General features: G+C 42.5%; 1 protein-coding gene across 5 annotated transcripts in view; it reads left to right on the forward strand.

Moving 5' to 3' along the window:
- VRK2 (VRK serine/threonine kinase 2) overlaps positions 1 to 16,534 on the forward strand; it is a 188,848-nt gene that overhangs the window by 18,294 nt on the left and 154,020 nt on the right. For all 5 annotated transcript variants that reach the window (XM_077486047.1, XM_077486051.1, XM_077486050.1 and 2 more), the window contains 4 exons: positions 4,802 to 4,857; positions 7,992 to 8,061; positions 13,361 to 13,448; positions 16,350 to 16,458. In XM_077486047.1, the coding sequence (XP_077342173.1) occupies positions 4,802 to 4,857; positions 7,992 to 8,061; positions 13,361 to 13,448; positions 16,350 to 16,458 (323 nt within the window). The remainder of the gene's footprint in view (positions 1 to 4,801; positions 4,858 to 7,991; positions 8,062 to 13,360; positions 13,449 to 16,349; positions 16,459 to 16,534) is intronic.

Raw genomic sequence — 16,534 nt, forward strand, 5'->3', positions numbered from 1 at the left:
AGATATAATTCACTATCCACCCAGCACTGCATACAGATGTTTAATACACCTGTATCTGTCTACTGTAGGTACCACTGAAGTGTGCCCTGCATCAAACCACAGCACATTATTCTGGCATGTATTTTGTCAGTGTAGAACTACAAGTTCCAGCATATTATACTTGCATATATTTTGTCTCTGTAGAACTATGAACAAATTATACTTGCATTCCATTTGTCTGTATGCAACTACAAGTTAAATGAAAAGAAAAAAGGCGCCTCTAAGTGCAGAAGTAAAACTTTTATATTCCCAAAAGGGTTAAAGACACTTACAAAAGGGTGGATGGGTAGGAGCACATCCAAATAGTAATATGGCAGGTGGTCCGGCGTTCTGGTAGTCCCAAGGAGTCTCAGGGATATCCAGGGGTGTAATTCTATGGTAGAATATTCTGAAGTGGCTGGCAGATGGAAGCCACGACTCTCCTGTATACTGGGAAGACAGCTAGGCTGTCATTGCTTGAAGAAGGAACCAATTGGCTGTTCCGAAACGTGTCGCATGTTGATGATATCACTTCCAGTTTGAAGAAAAAAGGAAATGGCTGCACATCCAGAGGTACAGGTTGCCTTTTTATTGATCACCATGGTAACAATAAAGACACCAGCATAGTCACGTAGACTCGTTTCACACATTCATCCTGTGCTTAATCATTATTAATCAATGTGTGAAACATGTCTGTGTGACTCTATGTTGGTCTCTTTGGTGTTACCATGGTGATCAGTAAGGCCTCATGCACACGGACGTTTTTACAGCCGCTTTTTTGAGCTTTTTTTGCAGCTTAAAAACGGCTGTCCATGTTAGTCTATGGCTTCATGCCCACCTAGGCATTTTTGAGCTGCAAATGGCATAGGCGTTTTTAAGCTGTAAAAAAAAAACAGGACCAGTGCATTCCGTGGCGTGGAGCTAGAGCTGTAAAAACGCGAATCGCGGGAAAACGCGCAAAAACGCGCAACATATTTTCTTTGTTTTCTGAGTGCTATAGCCAAGAGATGTGTTTCTTAAAAAACGCTACTTAGCGCTAAAAAACTCGCAAAAACACCAATGCAAAACGCGGTAAAAATCGAGTTTTTAACGACGATTTTTCCAGGCGTCGGAGCTAGCTTTGCAGCCAGTTTTTTAAAACGTCCGTGTGCATGAGCAGTAATAAGGCAACCGGCACCTCTGGATTTGCAGCCGTTTTTGTTTTGTTTTCCTTCAAGTTTACCATGGAGGCGGGCCAGGGCTGGCACTCTGAGAGAAGTTCCATTTAGGCTTGATATATGCACCTGGAGCAGCGGTTCTCTTTCTTATCACATTTAGTTTTCTGTCCACGCTGGTTGTTGGTCACTTCCCACTGAGGTCACTTCCTGGATTCAGCGTTTCATGCTGTCTCAGACAGACAGACCTAGCTGTCTTCCCAGTATCCAGGAGAGTCATGGCTTCTATCTGCCGGCCACTTCGGAATATGCTATCATAGAATTACACCTCTGGATGGAGACTCCTTGGGACTACCAGAATGCCGAACCATTTGTCATATTACTAATATCATGTGCTCCTACCCATCCACCCTTTTTTGTAAGTGTTTTTAACCCTTTTGGGAAATATAAAGTTTTACTTCTGCACTTAGAGGCACTTTTTTTTTTCTGGAAGTGCATGAAGACCCTCTTCTATTTCTACATAGACTGATATCTGCTTGGTCTGTTACTCAGAGTGCCCTTATACACACTTTTATCTGGATGCAACTACAAGTTCCAGCACATTATACTTGGATATCTCCTGTATATTTAGACATGCACATCCTGAGACATTATAAGTGCATTTCTTCTGTCTCTGTAGAAGTACAGGTCCCAGTAAACTGTCTCTGAATTTCTCCTGTCTCGGTAGAACTGAAGCAGACACTCCTTTAAATAACAGCCTTTAATGAACAGACCCCAGTTACTTATTTTTAATCCTGTGAAATGCATAACGTTCCGTACACTATTCGTGTCCATTACTTGTTCTCTCTATCTTGATCACTTCTGTGCCTATGATGAGCACGCTTTGGGCTGTTCAGTTTTAAAAGGTACAGAACATGGTCTGGCTGAACCATGGGGGGAACTCGCTTGGTCCTTTTGCTGCACTTGCTTATATTTAGTTTTATTTCTTAAAGTGAATGTAAATGCATTATGCAGTGTCTCGGCTGTCCGAGACTCCCCTTCTCATTGGCTGAGACAGCAGCATGCCTCCATTGGCTCTCATGAGAAGAGAAAGGGGGAGGTGAGGCCGGTCCACAGCTCAGTTTCTGAATGGATCCAGGGAGTTGTGACTCGGCTTAGGTGCCCCCATAGCAAGCTGCTTACTGTGAGGGCACTCAACAGGAGGAAGGGGCCTGGAGCACCGCAGAGGAGAATCTGGGCTGCTCTGTGCAATGGTAAGACTCCATTCACAGAGGGGCAACATGACTTCCAGTGCGACTTTTGGAGGCAACTTGGACACGACTTCAGCGTGACTTGGAGTGACTTCAACATGACTTGGGGCAACTTACAACACGACTTTAAGTCGCCCCAGGCCAGGCGACTTTGGCTGTGGCCAATCAGAGAATAATCGGCTCTCGAGGGGGAACTCCACGCCAAATTTTAAATAAAAAACCAGCATGGGTTCCCCCTCCGGGAGCATACCAGGCCCTTAGTGAGCGAGCGTGGGTGGGTGCTTTAGGGAAGGGGGGCGCCCTGTGGCCCCCCACCCCAAAGCACCTTGTCCCCATGTTGATGAGGACAAGGGCTTCTTCCCAACAACCCTGGCCGTTTGTTGTCGGGATCTGGGGGTGGGGGGATTATCGGAATCCGGGAGCCCCTTTAATAAGGGGCCCCCACCCTATGTGAATGAGTAAGTGGTACATTGTACCCCTACCCATTCACCTGGGGAAAAAAAGTGCCAATAAAAAAAACACAACACAGGTTTTTAAAGTAATTTTATTAATCAGCTCTGGGGGTATTTGTCCGACGTCAGGGGTCTTCTTCTGACTTCTCTGCTCGGCCTCTTCTCCCGGTGTCCGGCCTCTTTTCCCGCTCTTCAGCATCTTCTCACAGGCTCCTCCTCTATCTTCTTGCAGCTCTTTTACTAGCGGAGAAGCCCGGTCTCCTCTGTCCCTCTTCCTCCGATGTTAATACAACGCTCTCTTCCACTGTAATGGCTTGGCCATTGGTGACATGACGACATGGCGACATGTGCAGAGACTTGTATAGGTATGGGGCGTGGTCACCAGGTGATGTCACACGGTGACCCTGCCCCTTATGACGTCACAGCCCCAGCATGCCCCGGGACTTGACGTCATAAGGGGCGGGGTCACCATGTCACATCACCTGATGACCACGGCCCTACCTATATAAGTTGCGTCGCACAAGCCAGCGGAAGAGAGTGTTGCGTCAACATCGAAAGAAGAGGGAAGGATGGAGGAGACCGGGCTCCTCCACTAGTAAAAGAGCCGCAAGAAGATAGCGGAGGAGTCCGGGAGACGACGCCGGACACCGGGAGAAGAGGCCGAACAGAGCGGAGAAGTCGGAAGAAGACCCCCCGAAGCTGATTAATAAATTACTTTAAAAACATGCGTTTTTTTTTTTATACTTTTTTTTTCCCCAGGTGAATGGGTAGGGGTACGATGTACCCCTTACTCATTCACATAGGGTGGGGGGCTGGGATCTGGGGGCCCCCTTATTAAGGGGGCCTCCCGGATTCCAATAAGCCCCCGTCTGCAGTCCCCGACAACCAACGGCCAAGGTTTTCGGGAAGAGGCCCTTGTCCTCATCAACATGGGGACAAGGTGCTTTGGGATGGAGGGGGCCGCGGGGCTCCCACCTTCCCCAAAGCATCCACCCCTCCATGTTGAGGGCATGCAGCCTGGTACAGTTTAGGAGGGGGGGTGCTCGCTCGTCCCCACCCCCTTTCCTGACAGGCTGGTCTGCGCGCTCGGATAAGGGTCTGGTATGGATTATGGGGGGTCCCCATGCCGTTTTTTCGGCATAGGGGGGTTCCCCTTATAATCCATACCAGACCTAATGGCCTGGTATGCTCCCGGAGGGGGAAGCCATGCCTGTTTTTTATTTAAAATTTGGCGTGGAGTTCCCCCTCGAGAGCTGATTATTCTGTTAGAGAGGCGACATTGTCGCTTCAATATAGACGAAGATCCGACTTGGAGGCGACTTTCATTGAAATCAATGGGTGCAAGTCGCCTAGAAGTCAGATTGAAGAAGTACAGGAACCCTTTCTGAAGTCTGAGCGACTTCAGTAGTGTGTAGCACGACTTGAGGCGACTAGGGGCGATTTGAAGTCGGATCCAAAGTTGCCCCTGTGTGAATGGCGACATGTTTGTTATTTTTAGCTAAAAACAAAAATGAGACTTTACAATCACTGTAAATCAAAAAGTTCAGCTTCCCCTCCCCCTTCTCAATGCAGCCTAGTGTGTCAACATATAGGCTGGTATTTCCTCTTTTTTTTCCTTTTCATTGTAATGTTTCATTACAATTCATTGTGAGGCTGCAATAAACACCTAAAACATAGCTGGGCAGGAGCTGGTACCGTATAATTTATACACCCCAAAATACATTTTTTGCTAGTACACAGGCCACATATTCCTGAGCCTTTTATAATGTAAAATCTCAACCTATACACAGATAAAATGCTAAACCCGAAGTGCTCCAACTGTACAACACTATTTATGCATGACTTTACAGAGTGTACTGGAGGAGAATGTGAGCACATGGAATATTATGAATAATTATGACAAAGACCAATATTGTTTTCTTTTCAGCCTCCAATGATTGTGATACACCAGTCCGTGACAATGCTGCATACGTCATCAAAGTGGTAATGATCATTTGTCTTTAATCATTTTCTGCATTTTCCTCGATTTTTAAAGTGTTAGTTCACCTTTAGCAAAAACTGCCTATGCAGGTAAGGAATGTCTGCAGATGAAAAGCTGTGCAGCATTGACCAAAAATGAATAACAGGTGTAGGCCATTTACGTACCATATGAAGCCTCACCTGAAAACTCCCAGCATGTTGCTAAGAGGGGCCCTACGATTACTGTTCACCGACACCATCACATACGCTTGCTTTTTCTCTGCTTCAAACCCCCTCATGTGAGCTTTTGCTCCTTTGATGCAGTAGCTCTGAGCTCAGTTTAGCTTGGTACACACAGGCCAAATGTTGGGTGGCATGGGCCAGTTCAATAGAATCCGGCCAACATTCAGCCCGTGTGTACTAAAGTGGGTCCAACAGAAGCTGACCCGTTCGGCTGGCTTCTGTGAAAGCGGCATTACTGAAAAAGGTCTGCCGAACGGCTCATGATCAACGCTCATCCCCCTGTCAGAACACAATAGCACAGCAGGTAATACTGCTGTCCTAACATCAGATTGTTAGTACAGTGGCTCGTAACTGAGCTGGGTTGAACTAAAAAAAAGTTTACTCCTGTGACGAAGATGAACATTAATGGCTATATCTCTCTTAGCAACGTCCTGGGAGTCTTCATGCCAGGCTTTATAAGGTATGGAAATAACCTACACCTATAGCAAGGGCATTATTCAACTTTAGTCAGAGCTGCAGAGTTTGTTTTTATTGACGGATGCCCCTTATCTTCATTGACAGTTTTTTTGTAAAGGTGAAGTAACCCTTTAAAGTTGATTTAAAATAACTGTACCTGCAAAAAGCAATTGAATATTTACTATTATTTGCTCTGTCGAACAACATAGCAATGCAGAGAAATCCAAGAGTGAAGTTCCTTCTGAAACCAACACATCTGGGAGAGTCAATCTCTTGTGTCCCCCACTTTACTGCTGTACTTGATGGTTTCTCCTGTGCTCAGTGGTTTTTGCCAACAACATAGAGGTTGGTAGGAGGAACCACTAAGTGTGGCAGAGAACACAGGAGAGATCAACACTCTCAGAGGTGTTGGTTTTAAAGGAAAGTTCATCTTGAGATTGCTCTGCATCAGAGCAACAAACGGCAGTTTGAGCAGCGGGAAATGTGGGAACTTCTTTTTATGGTAAACTCTTTAAGCAACACAATCACTGTAATACATTTTATTATTGGCATAATCGTATTGTATTTTGGCCAGGGCTGGATTTACAAAATAATTTACCTGGCTGTTTCCAGCTTCAGTATATTCACTTGTTGCTAATGAGATTGACCCTGGCTTTACTTTCTCTATGTGTGGTAGACAAGATGGCAGCACCCAAAGGGGATATAACTGAGTCTCTGGAGACAAGCTAGTGAAAGTTTTTAGTCATTGATTATGTATCATTGAGTTGTTTATAAGTTGAATAGTCCATATCTGCTTTACATTTTTATAGTATTTTATACAGAAGGGGTGCCCAACCTTTTGAAAAGCAAGGGCCACCTAAGCAGCTTGGTAACCATTCGCGGGCCACAATGAGCGGAGTGGGCGGATGACAGGTCCGTGTACACTCCACATATACAGAGTGGACACGGATATAGCCCGCTCTACTCTATGGGCCCTTTAATCTACCCATATGGAAAGGGACAGATCCCTTTCTGTTTTGTTTTCTTTTTAGCTGAGCAGATCGGATTGAAGGTATGCAGGTATAAACGGACACAAGTCTGTTTACATTTGCCGCTCCATAGAGCTGAATGGAGGGTCTGATTGAGTCGGACCAATCATGTGAAAGGCTGAGGCTGCTTTCACACTGATGTGCTGTGGTCTACCCAGAGCAGTGCACCTCTGGCTTTTCTGTGGGTTAGCAGCACTTTGCCATAGAATTCTATTCTATCCTGCAGGTGTTGTGCACTTTCTGGAAGCGCACCACACCCGTAGGTAATAACGGAGGTCTATGGCTCAGTGCAGTTTGAAAGCAGCCTGGTAACCACCGCAGAACAGATATGCCCATATATACACTGTGATTGATTGGTCCGATTTAATCAGACCCTCCATTCAGCTCTATGGAGCGGCAAATGTAAACAGATTTGTGTCCGTTTATACCTGCATACCTTTAATAACAGTCTTCAATTCGGGTATCGCCAGCTGTTGCTGTTCCAGGCAGAGTGCATTTGTTATCACTCCGTCTGTGACAGGATGTGGCGCTATACAGTAAGCATCGTCTTATGTGGCTCTGCTGTGCAACCGATTGCTTCCTCTACCGTCGGCTTCCTTTACAACACTGATGCTCTGGGATGCCGGGTCGAGAACCCGTGATCTGGGCTTGCCAACCAGCCATCCCAGAGCAAGAGGTCGCGGGCCACATGTTGGGCACCCCTGTTATACAGTTTTATCAATGCTATTTCAGTCTTAGGCAGATGCTTGGAAGCTCTGCTACCCACTTATCTTTTTTTTCCTTTTATGCTACCTATGCCATGAGATCGCCTATTCATTGCCCCCTGGCCAAGTCTGTTACATTATAGACACTTGAGCCTTTATCTGTTTGTTCATTTTACTGTATATTATGTCGACTTCAGTTATAGAGCATTATGTTTATATTACACTCTTACTGCTCTTTCCTATAATCTATAAAGGATGTTGGAACTCTTTTAAGTGATTTAGTTAGTTAACTTCAATTCATTGGGCTAACCACTAAATATACAGTTGAAATACATATGTATTTACTGTTTCACCTGTCAATTCATTTTTTTTGTATGGCAAATTTTGCCATTTACACAGGTCTGCCACAATGCACAGCCAGACAAGAGGTATATTGATATCTTTAGTTATAGTAAAGCATGTACCTATTTCACATGTATGACTTAAAATTGGACAGTGTGATCTTTTGAAGCTATAAAGCTGAACCAGGAAGTAAAAAAAAAGTGGTAGAGTGATCTTCCTGCCTGTAGAGTGTGCTATAGGTATTAAAAAGACAACAACAAAAAAAAGTAAACGTGTATGTAACATAACTGTGTATTTAGCTGCTTGCCTGGAATTCCCGTTTAATGTCTTAAAAACTGAACGATAATTTTAGACTTAAAACATGTTCCTAATCTTTTAACTCTAGGAGGATCATCAGAACGGACCATTGTTTTGTGAACTGAAATTTTACCAAAGAGCAGCAAAACAAGATGATGGTAAGGAAAGGATAAGTCATCTAACCATTGTAGCACCATTGTATGTTATAGAGCTCTACCTGCACTAGCAACACATATATCCTGTAATGTGCTATTAAAAAGAGGTGCCAAGGACTGGCATTCGCTTGTGCAAGAAGTTAAAGCATATCTAAAACAAAAAAATGTAATGCATTGTAGTTTCATAAACATATAAAGAAAACTGTGCAATATGACATTACTTAGAGCTACTGTACAGCTATATTTATATATAAAAAGGAGTTTATTGAAATAACAATATACAAAAAATTGAAATTGTCAACCAGAACCACAGTATATATCCCACATATACCCAACCCTCCTTCCCAAAAAATGAACAATGTTGCTTAATGCACATTAGTGTGGACCAAAGAGACATGTAAACAATATTTCCTAAGTCGTCTTCCAGGGTGGCTTACAAGAGGGAGGCTCCTCCCACCTAAAACTGGAAACACATCATCCATAAAAAGCCTGGCCAAAGACCCAGAACCTGAGTTTATGTATTTCCTCTAGCCAGTTAGGATCGTGAAGTTGAGTATTGCTTTTTTTCCCTTCATGCTAGGTGGCATGAGCCTGCTAATCTGGAGAGATTTGTGTACCTGGGCCCTCTGACTTTTTTCCAATCAACCTAGGAAGGGACCGAGGACCCTCTCTCCCTATAGCCTTTGGTTGTTTATATCCTAGGGGCTTCTCAAGTGGTGAAGCCACCTGTTAGTGGAGGGATGGGGCCCTGATTGAAATCAGTCCCAGCTGCCAGGAGGTTGTGCTGTGATATGGTCCAGATGAGTGCACTGTAATAGCATCCCAGGAGTGTGAGAAGCTAGGGCTGACATCATTTCATGAGTGTCCACATTGATGCATGCAGAGCCTCAAATGGCTATTTGTGGCCCCAGGAAGCCCTTTACCTCTGGACACAGGCAATCAGGATGGAGGCGGCTTCTTCAGAGGGAGCAGATCTGGTAATGCACGCTGACACAGGCCCTAAGGTAGAAAAGAGTGTAATTTATTTTAGTGTCTCCCTTTGCCTGCTGCTTACTCAGTAGAGAGGGTGCCGAGTATACTGCGGGGGCCTGGGCTGGTGGTGATTCTGAGATATGAGCACCCCTTTTTCCCTGAGAAACCTTGCTGGGGTTGTAGGGAAGAGTGAGATGGTGTTGTTTTTATATATCTTGATGTGTCTGCTGTTTCTTGCAGGAGAGAGCTCTGAGGATGTTGAGGGGAAGGGGGGGGGGGGGGGGTGGAAGCATTTCTTGATTCTGTTTGTGGTGGCATGCAGTGTAGTTCCTATTTCCCCTAATTCGATTCTCTGATTTTAAACAAAAGGCCAGGAAGGGAAAGATGATGGAGGCAGCTTGAAGCCTCCTAAGAATAAATGTGCTTCATGTAAGATAAGGCTCTCTACCACCTGGAAGAAGTCACTATTCTGGGATTGCTTAGATAAGCTAGTGAAGGGGACAGCAGGTCTCTTCAAGGGATTTATGGACAGCATGCAAGAAGAGATGGCACATGCAGGTCCCTCCTTCAAGAATCCTTTTTCCAGAGTCCCTTACCAAGTACCTTTTAACTCCAATACCTTAGCAGCTGCCCTGGTCACAGAAGAGTTGACAGAGGAGCAGGGCACAGTAGAGGAAGTAGAGGAGAGTTCAAACACATCTTCAGAGGCGGATGAGCTCAGAGAGGAAAAGGAAAGCAGATTACAAAGATTTACTTTTCCTACAGATGAGAAGGAATAATTGTTGAAGACAATTCATGACACTCTGGGTTTGGAAGAGGAAAATAACAAAGTAATGTCAATCTACGGCCACCTTTATGCTATGTTACAGTGAAAGCAAGCGAGAACATTTCCAGTGCATCCCACCTTAAAGTAGATCATCCTCTAGGATTGGGAAAATAAAAAACAAAGAGATTGTTTTTCCCCAGGAATTTGATTCCCCTTCAAAGAGGAATTTGCCAGTATGTGGGATAAATGTCTCACGTTAGATGCTTCTCTATCCAAGGTTTCCAAAAAATTGGATTTGTCTTTCTTGGACACCGGAGCCCTAAACAACCCATAGATGGTAAAGCATATGGTTACTTAAAAAGAGCATGGGATTAAATTCAAACTGGCCCTGACTGTTGTGTGTGTATGATGAACTTTGGATGTGGGTTAAGGCAACTTTGCTCTCACCAAGAGGGAATAACTCTGTGGGAGGAGATTGTGAAACCTTTGCTGAGCAAGGTGGTGGCCTATATAGCAGATGCATAAAAATAATCTATCGGGTTTAAAGCCAGATCTACAACTCTGATCAATGAAGGCAGAAGAGCAATCTGGTTAAAATCATGGATGGGAGACCTAGCATCCAAATTTAAGCTGTGTGCACTTCTCCATTGCGGAAGAACTGTTGTTTGGCTCAGAGCTTGAGTCCATTCTAGAACAGTCAGAAGACGAGAGAAAGGCTTTCCAATTCCTAAGAAACCGCAGCAGAAGAGGAATCTTTGCTCCTTCAAGAAGCAGCAAAGAAAGGGCAAAGAGAAGGGGGATTCAGTGAGTCTGGTGGGGTAGAGATTGGGGGCCTTCCTTACTCAAAGGCGACAATTCACTTTCATTCTGAAGCTGATATCTCAGGGATACAGGATAGAGTTTGATTGCAGACCCCTCCGGAAAGATTCTTCGCAACTCCACTACCAGGAGACCTATCCTAGGTCACAGCATTGTTATACCTTTTACAGGAGATGCTAGAGCAAAGGATAATGAGCCTCATCTCACCAGAACAGAGTAGTGGGGAGTTTTTACTCTCGCGCATATATCTGAGGAAAAAGCCGTGTCTAATTCTGAACCTCAAGCAAGTAAATGTAGTGGTACGGTACAAAAAAAATCTGAATAGATTTAAAATGCTCAACAAAGGAATTTGTCCTCAAGAGTATTTATGGTTACCCTTGGTTTGAGGGATGCGTATCTACAAAGACTGATCATAGAAAAGTAAATAAAATTCCTCAGGTTTGCGGTGAAGGGTCCAAGAGAAGCCCTCTTTTCCCAGTTCTGTGCGCTCCTTTTCAGACTGTCATCAGTTTTGTGTATATTTACCAAGGTCTTGTCTGAGGCTTTTCAAGTCCTAAGGTCAAACAGAATACAAATGATCTTTTACTTGGACAACCTATTGATCTTTTTGGACTCGGATATAAAGCTAAGGCAAAATCTGGATTATACTATCAAATGCCTTCCAAATCTCGGGTGGCTTATCAACTTGGAGAAGTCTCAGCTTTGGCTGGCAAAAAAGGTTAAATGCTTGGGTTACATTGTCAATTCAATGAATGACAAAAGAAAATATGAGTTGCTTATCGCAAGCAGCTATCAAACTCTTACTGGGCTCAGAAACATAGATTCAGGAGCTGATGAGACTTCTAGGGCTGACAATCGCAGCTATCCCTGGAGTATAATGGGTACAGGTACACACAAGATTTCTCCCAAACTTTACACTTTACGTTTGGGACAGCCAGCAAGATTCCTTATATTTGATGGTGCAAGTTCTGGAAACACAAAAAAAAAAAAAAATCAAATTGTGGCTATACCCAAAATAACCTGCTGGAAGGATGCCTTTGGTCACAACCAAGCCCACTAAGAATGATAAAGGATGCAAGCACATGGGGCTGGGGCACCCACATTGAGCCACACATGGCACAAGGAAGATGGAATGAAACTTGGGCTTGTAGTTTATCTAATTCTAGGGAACGAAGAGCTCTTTTGGAGGCACCAACAGCATTCCAGACAGTCTTAAAAGGAAATCATGTTCAAGTGCTTTCAGACAACATAACCACAATGCCCTATATCAACAAACGGGGGCACAAGATCGAAAAATCTCATGCAAATTGATGAAATCCTCTTTTGGGTGGAAGAAAATAAACTTTTGTCCATCTAAAAGGAGAACTAAATTCCTTAGCCGATCTCCTGAGCAGGAAAAAGATTTCACAAACAGATTAGAGCATGAACAAGAAGGTTTCAGTCAGATCATGGAAAGGTGTGGGATCCTTGAGGTGGATCTTTTTGCCTCCCCAAGTGAACAATAAGACAGGAAACTATTTTTCTCTACATAGATGGATGAGGATAGATGCTTTATCACACCCTTGAAGGGAGTCTATGCCTTTCCCCCATTTTAACTAATTGCAAGGGTCATATAGCAGATAAAATCATTCTCTGCAAATGTGATACGAATAGCACCTTCTTGGCCCAGAAGGGTGTGGTTCACAGGGTTTCCCAAACTGAGCATTGTGGAACCTTGGAAGTTGTCATGCAGACCATACCTCATCCATCATGGATCAGTGTTGCATCTGTTTATAGACCAACTTTCTCTGATTATTGGAAAAGGTGATCAGTACGCTTATGGATAGTAGGAAGAAATCCATTAACATAATTTACATGAAGATTTGGGGAAAAAAAAGATTCCAGTTACAGACAAATCAATAACCATATAGATGTTCTGGCAGTCCTCGAGTTCCTATTGGAAGGCACAAATCTCAGTTTTGTGCCTAATACTGAGCGTTCATGTGGTGGCCTTGTCAAGTTTTTAGAGTTAGGTGTGGTAGAAGAGTGTCTTGTAAAAAGGTTCCGGAACACCATAGCTGGTGGTCAGGAATTTTTGATGATATTCAATTTTCATAGATGAAAAAAGATTAGGATACCTTCTTTTTTCAGAGATCTGAAGAATGTGAATAATTTAACAAAACCAATCTTAGAAGATGCTTATTAGCATACATAAAATCCCTTAAAGAATGGAGAATATTAACCAACATGTTCACCCTGTTCTCTGGCCCTAAAAAAGGCATTGGGGCCACAAAAAGCACAATTGCTAGATGGATGAAATCGGCCATCATGGAAGCCTATCTAGTCTCCTCCATGATGGCAGCTTCCGATGTTAAAGCTCATTCCACCAGGGCCTTGGCTATGTCAGGGGTAGAAAGGGTTGTAGCATCACCAAACGAAATCTTCACTTGCTAAAAATGTTTAGCCTGAAAAATGAAAACAAATGCAACAACCACATCTGAGCGCTGGTAAACTGCTATACGTTACATTTTTGGGGGTTAGATTTTATTTAAGGCTAGTTCTTTTCTGTTTCTTTATTTACATTCAGAGATGCGTGTTTAACTATTGCTTTGTATTGATATGCACTGTATATGTTCAACATTAAACTGATCACATTCAAATGCATTTTAGAAAAGAAAAAAAAAGAATTTAAGTAAAAAAAAAAAAATGTAAATATTTTGTGGTATTTATACATGGGTATGTAATTACTCAATAATTTCATTTTAGTTATGAAATGGATTCAGAGCCACAAGCTGGATTATTTAGGAATTCCCAAATACTGGGGATCTGGGGAAACAACATTCAAAGAAAAAAGGTAAGCATGTTGTGCTGGCAGGGTGGTGCAGTATTCAGTCACCCAGTAGCTTCTATGGGGTCATCTCAGTTCATTAAGCCTCCAGATGCTGAAGTTAGAACACTGGCATTTTAATTGGTGAAAACACAGATGTTTTCTGAGGCTATTTATGAGCTAACCCAAAGCTAAAACTAACAATATATGCAAAAATGATTTCAGGCTACAGCATTTAACTAAGAGCTTCTGTAAGAACACATTATTAGCATCTAGATGACTACAAAGAGAATCTTTTATTCTAACAGACACCATAGAGAAAATAGAATATGTGTTTAATAGCATAATCCTCACCATGCCTAATCTATAAAAAGGTAAAGGGTCAGTCAGTTCATCTAAAATTGATATTGCAGTTGCTGGGAACTTAAAGTGTATCAAACGTTTTGGATAGTGAAGGGTTGTTGTATATCCTTCTGTCTTTTTAGAAAAAAAATAATAATCTAATTCATTTGGTACAATGCCATTACCATCCCTGCAGAAGGGTGCTTGGCTTATGGTAACACTGTGTATTATAGCTCAATTTAAGAAGTGGCCGGGACACCACCAATAAACCACAAAAGGTAAAAAGCTGTAGCAAAGAAAAACAAATATACAGAAAATATATCATCTATGGTGTTTGTTACTTTCTGAGTCACCCTGGGGAGATTTTCGCTCTCTATCTAACCATTGTCTCTGGGACTTAAATTAATGCAAAATCCAAAATTTTTAGTTGTCCAAAATTGAAGAAAAATCTCCATAATGGGACCAGGCCAACAAAAATAACTTGCAGGGGTTTAACCTCTATTTATTTTATCTAAAACGAAACCCCCCAAGCAACCTTATATTGTCTCAACTCTCCTGAGGACTCTTTTAGTCAGATGTTTGTACTTGACTTCCTGGGTGTATATATCTTCTGTGGCTCGTATAAGGAGTATTTTTTTTATGTAGGAAATGGTACATGCAAAGGTTTCATCAGGGACTCGGGGCTCCCTCAAGAGCATGGGCAAGGTGACACATTTTTAAAGCCCACCTCTTGTCAAGTTGCAGAGGACGTCCACTAGGTTTTTCATACCTTATTGTGTTCACTTTCCATCTCCTTTTAACAAAAGTCACTTATTTGAAAGTGAGCATACATTGAATACGTTTTACAGTCATCAGATTATATGACTGCTAAAGAAGAATAGATCTTTCAGGAGATACTTTTTTGGTTATTAAAGTGGTTTAATTTTTTTGATTAGATGAATGTGCATAATAAAATAGTATGTTTAAAAAAATTATGATTTCTATCTAAAAAAGAATTTAGTAAATGATTAGGAGTGTTTATTGATTGCATTTTCATACTTTTGCATTAAACTTCTAAAATAATGGACATGACCTATTACAAAGACTTCAGCCATTCCAATTATTTGTGGTTCATGCAGTTGGTAACCAAGGCTGCTGATAGAAATCATAGGGCCCAGTACAGCCTACCTAACAGGGCCCTACTCCTCCAAAAATATCAAAAGATATTATTGCTAAAATACAACCGCCGTGATGCTATGCTTTGCAGCCATTGCAGAAATTATACCCCCGTGGAACAAGACCTATTCAAGTAAATAGCAGCACAAAGGCAATATCTGCACCCTGCAGTGAGCGATTAGAACTGAACACTCCCTGTGTTCATTCAGGTTGGTGGGTTCATTCAGGATGGTGAGGCACCCCCCCGCTCACCATCCTGAAATAACCCACCTGTGTGCTCTTGGCAGTTGCCGGCAGGAGAGGAGGGAAAACTGCAACGCTGGGGGAAAGGGGCACACAGGGGCCCCAGACAGCAGGAGGAAGGGGCACAGATAGAACTGATGCCCCTGCAGTGCAGCTTGAGGAAGAAAAGAAAAGTAGAATCTGGCAGCATTGCACACAAGTTACAAGTGTCAGCAATGAGGCAATACTGCTGGCCCTTCTGCTTGGCAGGTGCCTGGGCCCTCCTTCTGGACTGATGAGACCTGGACAAAGTACAGGAAGGCTGGCTGTACTGCTTTATCAATGGCCCTGTCAGGAACTGTCTTTGTGTCAGAGGATTCCTTAGTGGAGCCAAATGTTATTAGGCAACAAGTACACTGGAGGGCTTCTCTGCCAAGATCTTAACAGGGCTGCAAAGGAAACCATAAACACATAAAGATTATTTCTACATATGTATGTAAATTGAATGTGCAGCAAAAAAATCAACAAAAAAAATACATTTTCAATATCTTAAGTTTGATGTTTGTTTAATTGAGCCCCAGCACCAGCAGACATTCCTCTTCCCCTTTACTCTTTACTTGCAATCCGATGCCTTGGAAAGAGGTTTTTCTATTGGCACTGGGAGCATAAATGAATAAATATAAGTAAGTGGTTTGTTATGCAGTTTTTTGCTGTACATTCAATGTATATACATCATTTAGTAGGAAACGTAAATTAAGCTTTACAGTGGCATACACTTTTATTCTAAATTGGCATTAGGTGAATGCATTTTGATAGATACATTTTATACTTTAAAGTGAACTTGCGCAGATAGAATTATGACAGCTGCTTCTGCTAAAAGTACATACCGTGGAGCTCTCGTTTAGATTCCAGCTTCATCATCTAGTCAGTTGCCTTACCTGGAAAAAGTATGCAGATCAGAGTCTTTGACTGTTCAGACATTTGGGCAGGATATGTTTTTTTCTTGCACCTGACTTATTGAGAATTAAGGCCTTGAACAGGATGACATCTCTGCACCTTTAAAAATGAAATCGGTGATGAAAGCATGCATATTACTATCCTCATTGGTTCACTTAAAGTTAGTTTACATACAGTATGCTTGATGCCTGTTATTTCCTTCTTCTAAGCAGTGTTAATTGCCATATTCTGTTCATACTGATTTCTTAACAGTTACAGATTCATGGTAATAGATCGCCTTGGTTCCGATTTGCAGAATTTCCAGAAAAGTAACAGTGGCAGATTGCCACTTCAAGCAGTCTTGCAAGTTGGCATAAGTATGGTAAGTTTAAGAAACACTCTAGATTTACAATAATCAATCCAGAGACAGTGGTTGGAGGGAAATTTTTTTTAAATAA

This window comes from Lithobates pipiens, unplaced genomic scaffold (genome assembly GCF_037356315.1).
Source record: "Lithobates pipiens isolate NorthernLeopardFrog02 unplaced genomic scaffold, aLitPip1_a1.2 Scaffold_18, whole genome shotgun sequence".
In the NCBI taxonomy this organism is placed as follows: domain Eukaryota; kingdom Metazoa; phylum Chordata; class Amphibia; order Anura; family Ranidae; genus Lithobates; species Lithobates pipiens.